The 19,687-nt window shown below is 39.4% G+C and overlaps 3 protein-coding genes, 1 long non-coding RNA gene and 1 other non-coding gene across 5 annotated transcripts; 2 read left to right on the top strand and 3 right to left on the bottom strand.

Annotated features, from left to right (window-relative positions):
• Window positions 1-69: 69 nt before the first annotated feature.
• Window positions 70-3,700, bottom strand: LOC140790988 (uncharacterized). Its single transcript, XM_073141326.1, has 6 exons — window positions 3,296-3,700; window positions 2,745-3,213; window positions 2,308-2,647; window positions 1,579-1,677; window positions 1,372-1,486; window positions 70-1,007 (listed from the first exon to the last, which is right to left on the bottom strand). Exons 1-6 carry the CDS (start codon window positions 3,483-3,485, stop codon window positions 793-795), a joined length of 1,428 nt encoding a protein of 475 aa, XP_072997427.1. The 5' UTR covers window positions 3,486-3,700; the 3' UTR covers window positions 70-792.
• An 83-nt stretch (window positions 3,701-3,783) lies between these two features.
• Window positions 3,784-3,855, bottom strand: TRNAP-UGG (transfer RNA proline (anticodon UGG)). Its single transcript has one exon. It is a non-coding gene; the product is annotated as a tRNA-Pro (tRNA).
• Window positions 3,856-4,812: 957 nt separating this feature from the next.
• LOC140790173 (uncharacterized) lies at window positions 4,813-6,932 on the bottom strand. The gene is made up of 4 exons (XR_012109327.1): window positions 6,782-6,932; window positions 6,497-6,622; window positions 5,188-5,358; window positions 4,813-5,004 (listed from the first exon to the last, which is right to left on the bottom strand). It is a non-coding gene; the product is annotated as an uncharacterized lncRNA (long non-coding RNA).
• A 1,995-nt stretch (window positions 6,933-8,927) lies between these two features.
• Window positions 8,928-14,297, top strand: LOC140790102 (uncharacterized). Its single transcript, XM_073140030.1, has 6 exons — window positions 8,928-9,218; window positions 11,116-11,292; window positions 11,597-11,719; window positions 11,929-12,108; window positions 12,567-12,731; window positions 13,602-14,297. The coding sequence occupies exons 1-6, from the start codon at window positions 9,009-9,011 to the stop codon at window positions 14,007-14,009; spliced, it is 1,263 nt and encodes a 420-aa protein (XP_072996131.1). The 5' UTR covers window positions 8,928-9,008; the 3' UTR covers window positions 14,010-14,297.
• A 1,563-nt stretch (window positions 14,298-15,860) lies between these two features.
• Window positions 15,861-17,973, top strand: LOC140790071 (uncharacterized). The gene has a single exon (XM_073139986.1). It carries the CDS (start codon window positions 16,608-16,610, stop codon window positions 17,556-17,558), a length of 951 nt encoding a protein of 316 aa, XP_072996087.1. The 5' UTR covers window positions 15,861-16,607; the 3' UTR covers window positions 17,559-17,973.
• Window positions 17,974-19,687: the final 1,714 nt, after the last annotated feature.

The following is a 19,687-nucleotide window of genomic DNA, read 5'->3' as shown; positions in this document are numbered from 1 at the left end:
TACTAGGAAATAAGCAGTTTCAGTCTTGATAATTGTGATTACACCATCATCTATCAATACAAATGTTCATTATACCGAGCAATATGCAGTAAATTCTCGAAATTTAATTTTTGTTCTACTTACAGCATAAACAGACGAGACATACTAATCAATGAAATCCTGAACTTGTAAACAAGATGGCTATAATACAAATTCTGCAGGTCCAGATCTTTACATCATAATAATGGGTTCATGCTATCTATAGAATATGAGCCAGTATTTGCTTCTCCAAATATCTACCTCATCACCTGTCCTGATCCAATTTGGCAGCAACAGTAAACCAGTCATCTCTCCAATAACACCATTGCCGGTAGACTATGCTAATGTACAGGGCATAGACAACCTCCAAGTCCACCACCACCATTAGCAATGGACTATGCCATGGAATGAGAACTGGATCTTTGGCTGCAGTAGATGTCATTTTTTGTGATCACTTATTGACTTGAACTTTTATCAGGCTTATCGAGTGGCAAGCCTGATGGATCCTCCAATCTCATACTTTGCTGATAAGTTGCTGAGCTTGATGTCTGATTCTGCTATAATTATTCTATCCTATGGTTTGTATTTGTAAATGGGACTGAACTGCACCCAGTGTTTGCACAAAAGACCATCAAGAGCAACAAAACATTGAAGATCATTATTCTTTGCTTCCACTCTGCAATTCACAATCTGTGGCTCAGTATGGTATAAAGATAACTTTCTGAGTCTATTTAGGCAACATTTTCCTTAGCTACAGCCCACAAGCAATGATAGTCAAGCTGCTGTTTGGAGAAGCTGCTCATTCTGAACTCCAAGAACCCTTTGCAGGAACCTTTCAACGATTGATAGGAATTCATCTACCCGTTCTTCATGGGGCAAGTGTCCACACTTCTTGACTACTTCGAGGGCAGAGCCAGGTATCGCTTGTGATAGGCGCTCAGCATTCCATGAAGGAACAAGACGGTCATTGTCACCAGTCACAATCAGTACTGGATTAATTGAGTAATTTGTTAGTTAATATGTTTGTACGACTAATATCCTGCAATCAATATTTGTTAGAACTGTCGAAAAGAACATGAAATGACAATTCTTTCATGAGATGGCTCATGGCACCAATAAAGCGGCTAAAGAAGAACCTTTGATATGTAACTAATTGGATGACTTAGAATCTTCGAGTGTTAACCTACACAGATGATGAACCAAAAGCCAAAAGATATTGAATGGGAATGATCTAATTACAAGTTCAACATGCAGAAAAATGTTTTTAGTAATAAAGATTACTATGTATTAGTTACCTCAGTGCTGATCAATTATACATAGCATCAAGGTATACTAGGCAATAAAAGAACTTGCCTGGGCACGAGATCTCGGAAAGCCTTTCAGAAAGTGGTGGCTTTGATGTAGAATTTGTAATCATGGCTACAGTATATTCTAGAAGAGCCATCTCCCAACCCTTAACTCTTAGTGGCTGCACAAAAGCAAATGGTTCACATAGAACAGACTTCTTTATCTATTTTACATCCAAAATATAGATGTGGCAAATTGTAAATGAAAGCTCACCTTCGTATAACCTTGAAGGACATAATCACTGACTTGGCTTGCATCATACCATGCATTACGAATGGCTAGGATGCCAAATTTGTCCATGATCATTCGTATCTAATTCACCAACAACCAGTCAACAATAGAGCAGCATAACGAAGATGCTTAAAATAGTTGAAAATGCTCAGCTAAGTAAACACTAAACAGTAAAAGGATGCCCAAGCTAAGCAATAGAGAAAGCAGTTATGGATGACAAAAAGATCACTTTTACCAAATCAGGTATCAGCATCATTTTGCACAGGAATACTAAAAAGGTTCTGGTCAAATGTTTTCAACCTCCATGTTAGTTGAATGCGTATCTTATTTACAGAATGTCAATGTTAAATAGCAAAAGCTACTAGGATCCAAATTTCCATCCTTCAGGAATACAATATGGAAAGTGGAAAGTACTACTAATTGGACTATGTTTCACCTGACACCTTTACTTATCTAGTATTTGTGTGCTTTACAGATGAATGAACCTCCCGGTAGAAATGCATAATCTTTACTCCTATTAGGAAACAATTGCAACCAAAGCATAAGAGTCAAGTCACAAGAATGCATGCATATTGGCAACTGTTTAATGCACTTCATACCTTTTCATCTGAACAGAAAACCAATCATGTTATCAAACGAAGAATCAATCACATAACTCTGGACCAATGCTCTACCAAAGGAAGTGCTAGAGAAATCATCCTGTCTGCTTACCAGCATTACTGCAATTGTAGATCGCAAGACTGCAGACAAGGCTTTGTTATAGAGTGATCCAACCATATCTGTCATCCCTCTCAACATCCCCGCTGCAAGCCTTGCAAGACGCATAAAAAGTGCAAGGAAGCCCCTCCAGATTCCAACAAAGGGATTCTCAGAAACATCAGCACTTGAGCTTCCCTCCTTCCTCTGTTCTCCTTTCTCCATTGCACTCTCCTTCACCACCTTCCTTGGTAAAAGAGGAGCAAGAATTGCAGGTGCCACCAGGATAAGTGCCGCAATGCGCTCAGGAGCCTCAAAGTACGTATTAACTGCTACAAGGCAACCAGCTGAGTGCCTGAGATCCCAAATTGCCTCTTCAATCTTCTCAGGCTTGCATAATTACATAAAAACAACAACAGCAAATTGCAAGCAACAAGGAGAACATAACATACCCCATCAAGATGGCCTTTCCTGAGCCTAACATTTCAATGAATGAGAGTGTCGCAAACACGGAGAATGCCATCGAGTATGGATTCAAAGGCTTTGAATCCTCAAAAGAACATGTTCTTGATGTCAAACCAAAGGCCGGCCGATCAAAGGCGAGAACTTTTGAGCCACCCACCCGTGCCAGGGGCTTCATTACGCGATCCCACGAGAAGACGGAAGCCCCAAAACCATGCAAAAGAATCATGGGCAATCCAATTTTCCTCACTCCACTCTCTGTAGACTCCAAAGACGGCTCCTTTATCTCCCCTTCAGCTTCATGGTGGCATATCTTGTGGTGTATCTTGATCCCGTTGAGCTCACAGAAGCAGCTATCGGGGTCGGCAAGCTTCTCGGGGTCTACCAACTCGTCCTGGTCGATGCCTGCCACGCTTCGCCGCCTCCTTTGCCTCCCCCGGTCATCGACCACCAATGGTTCTGCGAATTTCCCGCAAAACGGGAAGCACTTTTAGAAAAATTTCGATTGAAATAGGAGAAGGGAGGCATCTTTAGACCATACCAGAGTACTCAGCTCCAGAACTACCGATCGAGGCGGCTCTTGGAAGGAAGCGGGAGTTGAATTCGTGTGGAAGTTGGTAGGAGAAAGAGAGGAAGTTAGCGGGAAGGAGGGGGAAGGGGCGGGAAGAGGTAGGATTGGGTTTGGGGAGTTGGGAGGAGAGGTGGGGAAGTAGATGAAGTGCGATGAGCATCTCTTGCGAGGAGTTTGAGAAAGTTTGGGGAAGATTTTGGAGACGCTAATCGCCGGAAGGTGGGTTTCGACGACGGATGGTGGCCGGAAAGAGGAGGAGAACGAGGTTGCTTCGGATTGGATGGAGCGAAAGATAAAGGGCAACTGTGTCCTTTTAGTCCTTATATTTGGATCTATTTTCCTCAATTGCACGGTCATATTTATACGGATTTACACATTTGCATATATAGGCCCTTACATTTGCATTAAGTACGAACTTATTTTGCAAATATTTTCCTTGGAATAAAAAAAAAGTTAATGGGGTGTTGCGAGAATCGAACTCGCGACCTCTTGCACCCAAAGCAAGAATCATACCACTAGACCAAACACCCATTTCTGAATTTTATTATAAAATAATAATTATAAATATAATCTCACATTGACATCTCCAAAGCTCAAATTTGGATCATATCCTCTTGTCCAAGGAGGAAACGACCACCAGAACGGCCTAGTTAAATTAACTTTCCCCCAATCTGCATCGATATCATCACTATTCCCTACTAACTAACTTTAAAAGCTAGTGTAATGCCAACTCCAACACTAAGATGAGAAACATCCCAAATGGGCAATACATTGCCATGCCCATGCTCCAATGCATCTGATCAAGAGGGAGTAGTTGTAATGAGAGCAGATGGGGCCCTGATCACGTACAAGAAAGGAGTCCATGCACATGAGGTGGTGGAAGGCCATGCAGGCCATAGCCTGGTCAGATGTGGGTCGGACCGGAGGATCGTGCCGGGCTGGGCCGAGCTCGAGAATAACCGGCTTTACTTCTTGATGCCGGAAAATATGGCCGGATGCCGGGAGACGTATGAGAAATTCTGGCGGGCCGGCGAGTCCAAAGGGTTGCTACCGCCGGTTAGGTCAACGGAAAGTAATGATGAGACGATGGCAGTAGCCGGCCTGGTTTTGTCGCATGAAGATTGTAACATGAAGAGGTCTCAGTGGATGCCAGGATTGAAGACCATAGAGGAGATTGTCTCACCTCCTTTGGGTGAACAAGGAGTGAGAGTATGAACTTTTCTAGGAGCCAAAACGATCATTGTTGGTCTATTAGCTATTGTACGTTTGCTATATCCTTAACTTCTTTGAATTTATGTGAAAACTCCATAAAAGTTGAGATCAAGATTGATGATTACATGATGAAAGCCCTTTAGAACTCATACTCCAACCAAGAGGAGTACATCTCATTAAGAACATAGGGAACTTCGTTTTGATTTAAACAAGAATCTATTCCAAATTAACTGGCAAAAGAAACTTTGGAAAAACTACACGTTTCATACACAAGATAAAATAATGAGGTGATATGTACTTCATGTTACTCCTCCAACACTTACATCATACAACGCATAAATTAATAACATGCTGCTCCATTAATGAGAGGGGGTAAAAAAAAGCAAATAAAACAAACCCTTCTGTCCACACCTTTCCAGGTAATGTCGTAGACGTGGTCCATTGATGATATTTCCAAGAACTTTATACTGCAAACATGCATCAGTTCAATATATATAAGATTATAAACCTGAAAGCTCTGTACTTCCACCTTTTTTTTATTAAAAGTCCTAGACACTGTACTTCCACTGTTGATGAGCAGGAAAAGTCCCTATTTTTGTAAATCCTTTTCAGACCCAAGTAGCAGAAAGCAAGACACTAGTAATACTTACGGCCGGCCAGGCTGAAGTGAAAAGAAAGCTCTTCTGTTCTTGTTACGGTTAGTGCTCTCCTCACTCTTTTCCATCCAGATGGATTGTTTGTTTTTTAAACCATCCAAAATGGATAAAAATATTGAAGTGGTTGTCAGTATCAGCTTGTGTGGAGATCACCACCATTATATGCTTTAACAAAGAGAAGAAGAAAAGACCACTCAAATCAGTAACAAACAGTAGCAGATGATAATTTAAAAGTACTCAGAAGACAGTCACTATCACTTAAAGAAAAATAAAGATGTGAGACAACAGTCTTCTTCATCCAATCGTGCATGTAAATGGAAGACAGAAAAGAACTGAGACCCTGTGAGAAAGTAACCATTTATATTTGCAGAGGAAATTGAATAGAGAGTAATGACTTCTCTCAAAGAAGGAAGTGATCATATTCATATGAAGCACTAATGGTCAAGAGAATGAAACAAAAGGAAGTAAAAGTTCTAAAGAAGAGAAGAAGGAGCTCCCTTCAGTCCAAGCATGAGATTGGAAAGGAGAGAATAATCTCCCGCTTCATTCACTCATTCACTTAGTAACTAAAAACTTCTGTGAGGATATTGCTGCAGTGGAGGACTCTCTTTTAATTTCTGCTAAGTGTTTGAGTGAATGAGTCGGCAGCTAATTCTAACCCCATAACCTTCCATAAGTGGGCTGAAGAAAGCTCTCTCAAACTAATCTCTGAGATCTTCCAAACAATAGTCTAGAAATAAGGTAACCAAAAAGGTTGGAAAAATTATCGTTCAAATGACTAGCTAGATGGAAATTTTCCAATATCCTCTTATTGAAAATATATCACTTTATGCTTGAAACATTCAGAAATTTCTTAATAATTAGTACTTGATAAAATTTCTATTTAATCTTACTTAGTTCTTAGTTTGTCAAGCAAACTACTGTCACAAGTTCCCGAAGGCTAAACCAGAAACTATCCAAAATATAAGTATACAAAACTGAGTGTAATTTTTGTACGACTTCATGACATAAACTATGCCACGAAAAAAAAAATTCTCACTTAAATACTTCACTGATGAAGTTCTCAACAGCAAAACAAGGACCATTTATAAAAAGAGGATAGAACCCTGCTTATTTCTTTCTGCAACAGCCTAAACCATCTCAAGGAAAACAAATAAAAATTATTCAAACATGGACATAATGCCGGTAGGAATGCGGAACATGCTATGCTAAGACTAAAAATAGAAAAGAGAGCAAGAGAGAGGTGTGAGGGGAGGAGAAGTGAAGAGAAAGAGAGAAAAGAGGAGGGATGAAAGGACAAAACCTGACTTCCTTATAGAAGTTATATAAACCTCTAAAGATTCTTGAACTTTGATCTCCGTCTGTAGTTGTCGGGAGTTCTTTGGATTCCCACCTTCAAAACCCTAATCTCATGTCTTCCCAAGCTTGGCTGCACAAGGAGGAAAAACCTATCTTGCTATGTACATAGATGAATACTTTCAAATAAGAAAATGCAAATATATGAGAGAGAGATATATATTATAGGGTATAGAATATAGAAGGCCCTTGCATTTTTTAACACAAAGCTTTAGACTAACTAGAAGCATACTCAGCTGTTCCTGTGAGATGCAGTCTTTGTGAGGGAAGTCAATGACAAAAGTCATAAAATTTTCAGGTTTGCACCTCTCGTGATCTCATGAACCCATCAGGCCATGGCCATCACCCCCACATGCAACATAGAAGACTAGAAGAGAGAAGACGAGCTAGATGGGATGCCACATGAGATGACCTTATAAGCAGCGATGGCTCTTTTTTTTTATCATTTATAAATTATAAGCCTCAAGACTAGATGTTGACGGAATAAAAACTAATCAATCTCTAGATACAGAGACATTTAGACATAATTACCCTAAACTAGATACAGTTGAGCTATGCTTCGAAATGATAACTACTAACTCTACTAAAGTTGGTTGATAAACAAAATAAAAAATTAAGATATTAAGCCCTAAAGCACAAACAAAATACAGAAGACTAACTTTGAAAGATAAATATATGCAAAGGCTTTGTCGCAATTTGACAATTATAAGTACATAGCCACGTGGATCTCAAAACGCTATAGAAGAAACAGTAACTTTCAACAAAAACCTATCATGAAAAAAAAAAACGAAAACAAAAGCGCAAACACTCATAGCCACAATGGGAGTAAAGGGAGTCAAGGGGGAGGGGATAGTAATGTGCTTGAAAAGAAAGAGATCGACTGAGGTCAGCGGACAACAGTGAGGTGGGAGCAACTACATATAGTGATGAGGTGGATAGCAATAGTGAACAATCAAGGAGGATGGGGGGAGGAAGAGAGTGATTAGGAGGAATCGAAGAAGGACAACACTATGTCAGCAATAAACACGCAAGATAGATAAAGAGTTGGAGGGATAAGAGCTTAAGCCCATTAAGCCTGCCCCAGTCCGACCATCCACGGGCTGATTGACAGTAACGGACTAATCTATTCTAATCCTGCCCGAACTCAACCTAATTCGACCCACTTGTGGGCGAATATAAGGTACAACTCGATTAGCCTATCGATTGGTGATAATGGACTAACCTATTCTAACATTGCTCGAACTTAGTCCAGTTCGACCCACTTGTGGGCGAACATAATGTACAGCCTGATTAGCTTGATAGGCCTGGCTCACCTAATGATTATCTATAATAAGATCATACAATGGAAAGCTAAAACGGCAGAAACAGAGTGCCTAGATCTCAACTCAATAGAAGTTAGAAAATAGGGAAAGCGACCCGAGAGTGCACAAACTGCGGAATGCAAGGCAGCACGAGTAGACTGTCGAGTCGTCTAATCTTGGAGCAGGGAGAGTAGCAGGCTGTGTCGGTGATGCGTCCAAAAGCCACGGAGGCGAAGTCGAGCAACTTTGACTGGCCCTTTGTTGTTATGTATAGGCGGATAGAACGGTACTACGTTAAGAGTTCAGAGAAGAGGCGGGTCCAAGCAAACATGTATACCATATCTCCAGATCTCAAGCAAGCGGAGGATCTGTCACTTCATAGCTGGAAAGTTATGGCATCTTAACCCACTTTCTCGGTGGGGTCGCTCAACAGCAGCCTCATTTTATTTAGGTTCAATATATGTTGTTGAAGATTGATTATATATATATATAGAGAGAGAGAGAGAAAGATAAACTGCTAAAATATACGATGTTATTTGCAAATTTTCTTATAAATTATTCATAGCCCTTCTAATTTTTTATTTTATTTATTACGCCTTAAAACTTAAATACGAACTATATGAATTTTACTGTGTTCAATTTTTAAAAATGTTATAAATTACTGAGTAAATTACTAAAAGTTGACGAATATTTTTTTTTTCATATAAGTAAAAAAAAAGCAACTTCTAAAATGTACATTTAAAAATTATTATTTGGCTCGAATGAGAATTTCTTTCAGTTATTTATTTTTTTGTTAAAATAGTTCAGTTATCTTATTGACACGACAAAACCAACGTAATCCGATTGGTGAATTTAGACGGGTAAAAAAGTGGGCAGACAAAAACTCGTGCAAGTTTGCAAATATTTTCCAGCTGTCAACTTTTTTCCGTTAGGAATCCAACCGACGGGTCAGATCCATCTTAGCCAGTCTAAAACAAAGGAAGTGGAGATCACATCCATTGATCCACGACAGCAAAGGAGCACGGGGTCCACTTCTCCACGCGGTCTCCACGCCCCTGAGCACGGACAAGAAGGGGTTTGTTTGGTTCGTTAGGCAAAGATTTCCGCGACTCGTAAGTCGTAACGAACCAAAAAAAAGGTGCCTTCGAGAGCCAATCCATGGCGTATCGGAGGAAGCAATCCGTCACCCGATCCGCCACCTTCGTCGAGGACCACCGCTCCTTTGCGAGTCCCGATGACTCCTCGTCGTCGCTCGCCGCCCAGGCGATTCGCGCCTCCGCCGCCCACCGCGACTCCTCTCTTTCCTCTGCTTACGCTGAGTCCGCTTTCGCCGCCTCCGCCGATTCCAATCGCCCAAAAGGTTCCCAGGTGCGATCTCAATCTTTCTCTATGTCCTTGGTTGATGCAATTTCATGGCGGTTTCCCTTAGGATTTGTTAGTTTAATTGTAACCTAGAGGATAGGGATAGCGATGAGTTAGTCGGTATTGATCGATTCCAGTTGATTAAACTGGATCAAGTAGATGATGAATTATGCAATAGAAGAACGATGCTATTTTTAATCGATATAACAGATTTAATAGGATCTTACGATCAAAGAGAGCAGCGAATTTGTTTGTGTCTTTATTGAAATTCCTCACCAATTCGGGGCGTGATGCAAATGAAGTCAAGCAATAAGATTTACGACGCCGTGAGAGCTTTTTGCAGGCTAAATATGACAGAATTTGGGGCTACTAATTCTATTACTTTATAACGACGCATTTAGGAAGTTTTTATGTTTGAGTGAGTCAAGTTCTTCTTAACTCAATTACTCTTATAGCACTTGGCGGAACCAAAAAGGCATGTCTATCTCATATTGTACTCTAGGTGGTCCTTTCAAGTCACTGTATAACTTTGTTTATTTATCCTGTTTGATATGTCTTTGCTTACCGTTCTCTTGCTTTTTAGATCAGTATTAGCACTTCCTTTCTGTTTATAAATATAGCCACCATAGCACTTATGTTGAAGATTGGCTCGAATCTAGAAAATCGTTCCAACGGGCTGACAATGTTCGAATGAGTTTATTAAATATTGCTGGTGTTTTAAAATTTTGTTTCAACGTTCGAATGACGTGATTTCCATTCGAACGAGATGGAAGCATTTGAACAATATTCAAATAATCAATAACCTGAGAGTCTGGAGGGGCCAGTGTTCAAAATTCGTTCGAATGGGTTTCCGACGGTGCACAAACGTTCAAACGCTGTGCACCCGTTTAAACGGTCTATGAAATGAGTATGCAGTGGTGCACGGGTGTTCGAACACCGTCAACCCGTTCGAATGGTCCATTGATTTATTCTCCTCTAAGTCATACCTATAAATATTTTTTGTTGGATTTTAGAAAAATAAGGAGAGAAATAAAGGAGTTTTTCTAAGATAAGAGTGTTGTGTAAGAAAGTACTCCTCTATTATATTTGGAGAGATCGAAGCATGAAAACACTTGTATTTGTATCTCTATTAGTGGATTGAAGTTTTGATCGCCCATGAATGTAGGCACATTGCTAAATAACATAAATCTTATTTTTTGTTATATTTTTTTGTGGTTTGTATATATTTAAAGTTCTTATTTGCGATTAGTTTGGGTATTAAAAAGTTTTCTACATCTAGTTTTTTATTTGTGCATTTTTTATTTGGCATTGATTATAGTTTTGCCAATATTTTGTTTACCCTAATCTATTGCTATTCATATTGAATTGTATTGTGGGTGATTGAGAATTGCTTTTACTGCTCTCCACCCTTTTTTGAATCCTTACACTGCAAATTATCTTAAGATTCTGAAGTTGTCTAAGTAAACCTTCACTAACTCTCTCTTTATCCAACATACAGATTATTTAAGAATGCTTAACATGCATAGCTTACTGCAAAGATTGACTAAATGGTCCTGCACGTACAGATTGCCTTATTAAATTTCTTTAAAATGAATCTAATGGATACATGGAAAGACCTGAGCTTGACAGTGTTGTAGCTCTACTACTTATTCTTAGTTAAGGGGAAAACCCCATGAAATTTTCATCCATGGTTGTAGTTCCTTTAATGTGCAACTGAACTAGATAGTACCGTGCCACTCGTCTGCTGAGAAGTTTAATTAGAAAACACATTTGTCACGTTACTACATTACATTAGTTTTAGTTTTTATGCAATGCTGTGAGCATGCATTTATTTCATATTTCTTTATATTTGCAAAAATATTGTCATTTCGTTGACAGTTATATTTTGTCATTGGGCATATAGGATTCTAATATGTATGAGTACACATCAATGAAAAGCTTGAACGAATCTAAGCATGGATTTTGGGATGTTTTAGCGAAAAAAGCCAAAGCGATTATTGAAGATGATACTGCTTCCCATAAGTTTGACAACTATGGTACGGAGCAGCCTGAGATGTTTGACCCATCAACAGGTTCTCAGGTGAGACTTGTAACATATTTTCCTCTCATTTAATACACTGATTTCGTTTTACTTTTTGAACCAATTATAGAGTTGATTAATAGTATCGTCTGACCTAAGTCTGAGAGTCAGTTTTCTGGCAAACTTTTTAAAAATATCTGTCTCTAACATGTCCATTTACACTCATCATACTAACTCTGTTAGACCTTGCATGCCCGTATTTTTTATTATTGATTTCATTCTTGCACAGTGCTTGCCTGATACATTTCTTATGGTATAGTACAACTTTATATATGCTTTTTTACTTCAATCTTGATTGCTGCAGTCTCAATCCCGTTGGTCATTTGAAAACTATCGGAAGCCAGAAAAGCTTGCATTTCAAAAACGGACAGAAGCGATTGCTTCTTCTGTTGACTATGTTGGTGGAAGGATCAGAAATGCTTTAGAAGTAAGTTCTTCCAATGCTCTCTGTGGTCATGTATTATGTAGTTTTTAAATAATTATGTTGTTGATTAATACAGGGTTAGACCAGCATTATAAGCTTTTTAAAATCCCATATCTAATTTATCAGAGGAACGGATCATGCTTATGTTTTCTCTCTTTTTTCCCTCATTTGTTTGTACTCTAAGAGATATTTTATGCTTTACCAAATCTCAGGATGGTAGGACAATTGTTGCAAATAAGACAGCTGATATAATCCAAGAAACAAAGAAGCTGCAAATTAGAAGAAAGACTAGCAATTCCAATTTACAGAATCAGGCTACAGAGGCATTTGGTCCAGCAAATCTCTCTCACAATCAAACCGAACATGATACCCAACTGAAAGCTTCTCGCGACGTAAGGTGCCATCTATGTGTTGCTAGATTCTGTAGGAATGAATATCTGCAGGTGCTAGAATGTCTATGCTGTCATGTGGTTTGTCAAACCAAATTGAATATATAAACATAATCCTCGTGATATCTTAAAGTTTCATGGTATTTAGCATATGACCAGAATGGAATTACATATAGAGCGACTCACAAAATTCTTAGCTAATCTATAATAATTAGTCAATGTTTGGTTCATTCTTACCTATAACAATTGGTCGGTTGTAATTTTTTGGTTGTCATTGAGGCAAGAGGCTGTTATTCTTTCAATATCTGGGTTCTGATATTTCTTTTTTCCTAGTTTCGTGCGATTTTATAATGGTAATAGATTTGGTTTTAGAGGTTCATATCTTCCTTCAAGGGAAAAAAATGCATCTTTTCTTCTTTCTTTCTGTGAGTGGAGAATAGCTCTTTTCTTATTTCTTGCAGGTTGCAAATGCAATGGCTGCTAAAGCCAAACTTCTTTTGAGGGAACTAAAAACCGTCAAAGCAGACCTGACTTTTGCAAAGGAACGTTGTGCTCAACTTGAAGAGGAGAACAAAATCTTGCGGGAGAATCGCCACAAGGGAGGTCACAGTGAGGACGAAGACTTGGTATGCTTGTCCTTTTCTTTTCTTATGCCTTAAAACTTGAACTGATGCTACCACCACGTCTGCTGCAATTATCTTTTTCCTTCTTTAACAAAATAGGGTTTTCTTATATAATTTGCTTTGGTAATTGTGTTAAAAAAATTCAATGGCCAAAGCAAAAGCAGACTGGAGAAAGATCTCCAATAAAAGCTATTAAAGTTGTTGGCAAGTATTCTTCTTGGTTGTAGTCAAGGCTCATGCAATCCTGGAGAAACCCTCTAGAAGTTCCTCTATGCATGAGAAAATTATATAAGAAAGAGCGGGAGATGAAAATAATGTTCATAAAATTTACAGTTATCTTATCACCTTCAATTGATTAACTGCTGATATTGTTTAGATCCTGGCAACTGTCCTCAGACATTGCAAGCCTTCCATTTCAAGAATGTTCATCTATACAGCTGAGGACTTAGTAAAGCATACCTGCCTTTGTTCTGACTTCCTTGATTTACCATCCAATTGGTCTTCATATGATGCATATGACAAAAGGTCATTTTGCCGATAATCTCTCTATCAGTCATACTTCCAAGTCAAGCACTGAGTGGAAAGAATGCCTTGACTTCATTCGCTGCAAGACATTATACTTTCGACCTGCCTTTGAATCTGCTTTGGTTTCTCATTTGTTGAAGGAGACTCTTGGTTTAGAGTTTGAGTATTCTCTATAATAATCTTGATCTGTTAAGAGTAAAGTCCAATAAATTGGTGGGCAGCAGAATGTCTGTGTTCTGGTCTGAGTATAGTTTTGCCTTCTCTCAGATCTAATTATATAGAAGAGACAAATTTGGAGATTTGTGCATTCTTTTTAGTAACATTTCATTTTATTCTGTATCAAAACAGATTCGCCTCCAGTTGGAATCATTATTATCTGAGAAGGCAAGGTTGGCACATGAGAACTCTATGTATGCCCGAGAAAACCGATTTCTTCGGGAGATTGTAGAGTTCCATCAGCTCACCATGCAGAATGTGGTCTACTTGGATGAAGATGCTGAAGAGGTAACCGAGGTCGATCCCAATGAAATACTACCCTTCTCACCATCTCATTCAGTGCACGAAGTAGGTTCTCCTGCTAGTCCACGGTCTCCCACCGCCAACCCTGATATGCTATCATCCCCAGATCCTAGTGTTGTACCAGGTAGCCCCTCCAATCTTAAGTTGCCACATCAGGATGTCTTAAATACTCAAGCTGCAGAATCAGAGTCGAGTCCACCACTGGCTCCAACAGCTCAAAGTCCACGGGAACAATAATCTCAAGCCCCACTTATTTGAATTAAAATCAGAGCTTTCTTTCGGGACCTTTCCCCTGCGAGTGTGCCTGGTTTGTTTGTGCCTGTAAAATTATGTCCATTCTTACTCTTCTAGTTGCTTGTAATTCGTTCTCTGATTCATTTGCCATACTCGTGAAAACGCTACAGGTTTTTGTTCTTCTTATGTGCAAAATATGATTCTTTTTAATGTAAGGATGGTTGAAATTGGTTGTGAGACGTCCAAACTTCATTGGAGTTAATAAAAGTGGGTAAAGGTTATTCTTTTTCATTTCTCTCTGTGCGAGTCGTTTGCCGCAGTTGAACAGCCTCCCCAGCAGTGAAATGTGGTTATGGATCTTTTTGCATCCGCATGCATAAGAGGACTTCAGATTGCCAAATTTATACATATGATAGTAAATTTGTAGTGACTAGATGTTGGAACAATAGAACAGTTGAACAGATGCTTTTTCTATTACATCTTTGTCAAATTTCATTTGAGCATATTTAAATTTATGCAAAATTAGCATTACAATTAGTGAACTAAGCAACAATTCCGATTCAAGGGCATTCAAGTTGTAACGATAGCTTATAAACATTTCCTTTTTCCATTGTTAAGATTGTAACTCTTACACCATATGATCAATAGGAGCAAGGGAGTTGGGGAATATGGGACGTGTGGCTTTTGCTAATTATTGGAGGAATCCAGCTGGCCTGAGAGCCAATGGCTGATCCACACATGTGAATGCAGCCAAGCAATCGTCCACTGCTCGATCGAAGTGGATGCGTAGGAAAGGGAAAAGCCCAGAGCAAACAGTGTAAGTAAATGTGTAATCCAGCTCGAATCTGGCCCCCACCCCCGAGCAAGTGACATTGGGCGTGACACGTGGCGACAGCAAGGCGACGAAAGAATTGCCACGAGAGCTCGGACCCACCTCCACATCCTCTACACCGTCCATCCTCTCCCACTACGATGTCAGGATGATCCTTGACCATCCAATCATTGTACCCAGTCAAAGCTCCACCGACTTCTTGGTGGTGCTCCTCTTTGAGCACACTTATTACTCACTCACTCACTCAAATATTATAAATTCTTGAACAAGTGGGTGATATTTTGCATCTACATCCCATGTGTAAAATAATTTGCAGTGTGAACCCCATATTGATCTAATTAATCGGACGGCCCATACTGAAAATGGACCCGTGAGGGTCTACAATTGTTCATAGGGGCAGGAGGGCTACTGGAATCCAAAAGTAGAACGAATTAATAACAGTATCAGAGCCGTGAGCTGGCGAAGCTAATTAAATCAACCCAGTTTCCAAAAATAAATACTTTATTAGCAAACTATCCCTTAGAGACGGTTTATTTGGCCCAATTTCTGACCCAGATCTGTAATTTACTCAGAGGACGCATCCTGTGGGTCCCGGTGTGAGGCCGGTCTCTTTTCTTGGTCCCCTAGCATTTAGCGAAGTTTCTATACAAAATAATCCAGCTAAATTCCGTAGGCCATTAAATGTACGACGGCAGTTGGTGAGCTGGACTGGTGGGCCCACCGACAAAAGGCCAAGATATGTAGCAATCTTTTCTATCGGACGGTTGTGATCGGTGCTCACCAAACAATTCCTGGCAACTTTTTAGAAACATCCCTGGCTTGCGAAAAGGTTTCCTAGAGAGCCCTCCAAAAGGTCCTCGAAGAGGACCAAAAGGAAGAGGGAAAATTTTTACGGCGTTAAAGTGCGAAGGCGCGCGTACCGCGAGGCCCGACTCCAGGGAGTGACAGGGGTAGTTTGGGGATTTCGAGAATGCCAGTGGGCTTTACGAGTGTTTTACTTGGCAACCCCTCGTGATCTTTTTCTCTCTCATTCCTCTGCTTCGTACGAGCAAAAAAATTCCGATTTTTTTTTTGTGACAAATTCTTGGTTTTGGCTCTCCTAGATTGTAATCTCTACCTCTGTTTTGGAAATATTATCTACTAAATGCTCGGATACGATTCGAGAAGCGTTTCGATTCCTCTCGCTGCCCTGAGATCTGCGGTGATTTCGCTGTGAGAATTAATCCGAGTTCCGCGTTGCCAGAGTTTCTTTTGGTAAGATTTATTTTTGGAGGTTGGTGAGTTTTTTGAAGTCGAATGCTTGGAACAAAAAAAGAGAAAATTTTGAAGGATTAGTGGGTTTATTTAAGCAACGGATCTCTGAAACCATACGCATTCCTCAAGCTTGCAGCTAATCTCGGTGGATTTAGGGTTCTTTTGAGCTTAATGCAGGTACTTGGAAGAAAGTTTGGTTTTTTAGCTTCATCTCTGCTGTATTTTTGATGTTTTCACTTCAACCTATCAATGATTGGAGTATAATGCTTGAAAGTTGAGAGCTTCTTTGTGAGATTAGAAGTGGGTTGCCTTTGGTTTGCAGTCATCTGGACTTGTTCTCTTAGCAGTAACTTCCATTCTTTGTTGCTTTGATTTGGTCGTCTACATTGCTTCTTCTTACTCCCAGAAATGGGCATGACCAGGTGCATGGTATAGGGTCATTTTTTGTGGAGTTCATTTGGTTCTCTCTTCTTTCTTAGCCCGGATCCCATCTGTTGCTGGGATCTGGGTTGGTAATGGAATCCATGAAGTCCACTCACCATGTCATGGTCTTTGTTTCATTCATTGGGATCTTGTTGGCATACCAGTGTATGGCCCAACCACCTGAAGCTTCTACAACCCTTGCCAGTGAATTGGATGCACTCATCCAGGATTATGCTTACCGAGCTTTTGTTCACCCTCATACTGGAATCCCTTATGATGGTCAGGTCCCATCCAATCTCACTGGCATCAAGATTGCTGCAGTAAGGCTTCGGAGTGGGAGTTTGAGAAGATGGGGAGTGAGTAGCTACAAAGAATTTGAAATCCCAATTGGGGTCATTGTGCAACCTTATGTTGAAAGGCTTGTCCTGGTTTATCATAATCTGGGCAACTGGTCCGCTTTGTACTATCCTCTTCCTGGATTCACCTACTTGACTCCTGTTCTCGGCCTCCTTGCTTATGATGCTGCAAATTTATCAGCTACCAACTTGCCCGAATTAGATTTTGTGGCTTCGAAGTCACCAATCTCAATCAACTTCTCAAATGTAACACCAGTGCCTAGTGACTTGGTTGCCAAATGTGTTTGGTTTGATTTAGATGGCATGCCACATTTCAGAGATTTGGTGTCGAGCAATGTCTGTTCAACATATAGACAAGGCCACTTCTCCATTGTGGTTAACTCTACTGAGATTCCTCCTTCTCCTGCACCAAGTATACCCCCAGGTCCACGGCACGGACATGGTAAGAGCAGTTCAAAAGTGTGGAAAATTGTTGGAGGTGCTGTTGGTGGGCTCATTGGTTTACTTCTCTTAGCTTTGCTTGTGGTATGGCTGCACCGGTATAGACAGAGTAGGAAGGTGGCAGAGATGGAACACCGTGCTGAGTTTGGTGAGACTTTAAACATGGCACGGATTGGCAACACTCAGGCACCTGTGGCGTTGGGGACAAGGACGCAACCTGTACTCGAGAATGAGTATGTTGCATAAATTGCTGCTGGAGAATTAGTAACACGAAGGTTCACCTTAAACGAGGAGCAATCAGAGGGTCATTTTTCAAGTGTCTCATATGTACAGAGCCAGTAAATAGTCATTGCAATGTTCCTTTTGCACAAATGCAATTGGAAAGGATTCTCTGTTTGCAGGTTGTATACGCGAACCACACATTCTTCTGAGTCAGTTGGTCTTAGTGTCTGGATTGTTTCAGACCTGGTAGTTATTCATGGTAACATATTCATCTGATTGGAAGTACCTACTGTAATGTAAAACAAACTCTGGTGAAGGACTTTCTCAATCTCTCTGGTCTGAAACATCTCAAATTATTTTTCGAGGTGCTCGATTATAATCAAGATTGCTAATAAAGTTGAGGTACCATTCATTTCTTTTAGTTGGTGCCTATTTGTTATATTCTTGCCATAAGTTGGATTCCTCCGTCATTCTGTTGATTGATTGACTATTTTAAGATTCCTTTTAGCTCATTTTGTTTGAATCACCAACTTGGAATAGTAAAGATGAATTACCTTGTATTCTGATAAATCTAAATATATGTATCAACTAGTAGGAGTCAGATGAACTTTTGACAATTGCAAAACATAGGGCAGTGCATGCCGCAAATGTTGCCAAAAGATCAGAGGAAGAGGTAAAACAAATTCTAGCCCTAGCATTAATATTTTTAGGTATTGTGTATCATATTCCTATCAAATTTGGCTGAGCTAACTAATTTTGAGCGCTAATGTTGATCTGCATTATGAGAAGTATACCTGAATTATAATGCACATAAAAGAGCCTATTTATGTGATAGGAATCTATGACTTTTACTGGATAATGGTTAATCAGCAATAATATAGATAGAAAACTTACAAAGCTCATCCCTCTGATATTGTAACTTCTTTTATTTGTAAAGCAATTTCATCAGATGTCAAAGGATACTTGGTATCTTATTTAATACTTTAATCTATGGTAAGCATTAAAGGGCCTCCATCCAAAAAACAGTGGATGCAACTGACTGGAATTTTGGGGGATTAATAATGATGTTCTTAAAAAGATGCCCCACCATGCATCCTAAAATTATATGTTTCTTATGGTTGATAGAGACAGAAAACTAGAAGAAGTTAAGCTGTAACATCGAAGGTGTCATTAATCAATTGAAAGATGAAGTCCCGAACAGTTTGAGCCTTTCTTTAATAAGACATCAGATGAGGCTATCAAGGAAATACTAGAACAACTCAACAACCATTCTGTCATCATCAAAGATGTCAGATCCAAAAGAGAGGCAGAAGTTTCTGAACAAGACAATTAAGTAGACCTATTGAAATTTTGGCGTGATATAGAGAGTTGCTGCAATTGGAAGCCTTTTCAGTCTTCAGTTATGTTGAAATTTTGCATCTAAAATATTTTTTGGCCTGTTAATTTTGGTCACACTAATTTGGCTGAATTCTTAAAACGTTCAAGATGGTCTATAAATTTTTCATCTACTATAATCTTTTATATATACTTTGCTTCTTATATCGAATGTGCCCATTGTTGGAACTCTTATCACTTTTTTTTTCTTTTTCTTTGGGCAGACCTTAATGTAAATTGAAAGTTGAAAGAAGTTTTATTAACAGTTCGGTTGGTGAAGAGCAATTATGAAACTTTTTTGACCGTAGCACAATCACTCGGTACCAATTGAGGAATCCAAACAGCAAACACACAGTTACACATCAATGCTTCTTCTCTATCAAAATTTACCTCGTTACTTTAATAATAAAAAAAATACCTATTCATTGTATTTTATTTTGATTATAAAGCTCTTTTCGTCATAAATTCCCATTTTGATTAAAAGCATAGTAAGATGCGTACTATTATTGCCTTATTGGACATGGTTGTGCGCTTTATCATCAATCCCATATCATATCCTAACAAGTGAGGATTTACTACGCCTACCAAATATCAAGTGCTTAAGAAATTAATTTTTTTTTACATGCGCTCTAAGGTGCGTTTGATCATGATTAAAGGTATGTGACCTTATCTAGCATACAATAAAACTATTCGTCCTGTCACATTTAGAAATCAATAATGGTAATGGCTCATCCTAATATAGACGAGTCTTTTCAGTCACCCTAATATAGACGAATTTA

This window comes from Typha latifolia, chromosome 6 (assembly GCF_019914945.1).
Source record: "Typha latifolia isolate L0001 chromosome 6, TyphaL0001v2, whole genome shotgun sequence".
Classification (NCBI taxonomy): domain Eukaryota; kingdom Viridiplantae; phylum Streptophyta; class Magnoliopsida; order Poales; family Typhaceae; genus Typha; species Typha latifolia.
This window is presented reverse-complemented; position numbering and strand designations above follow the sequence as displayed.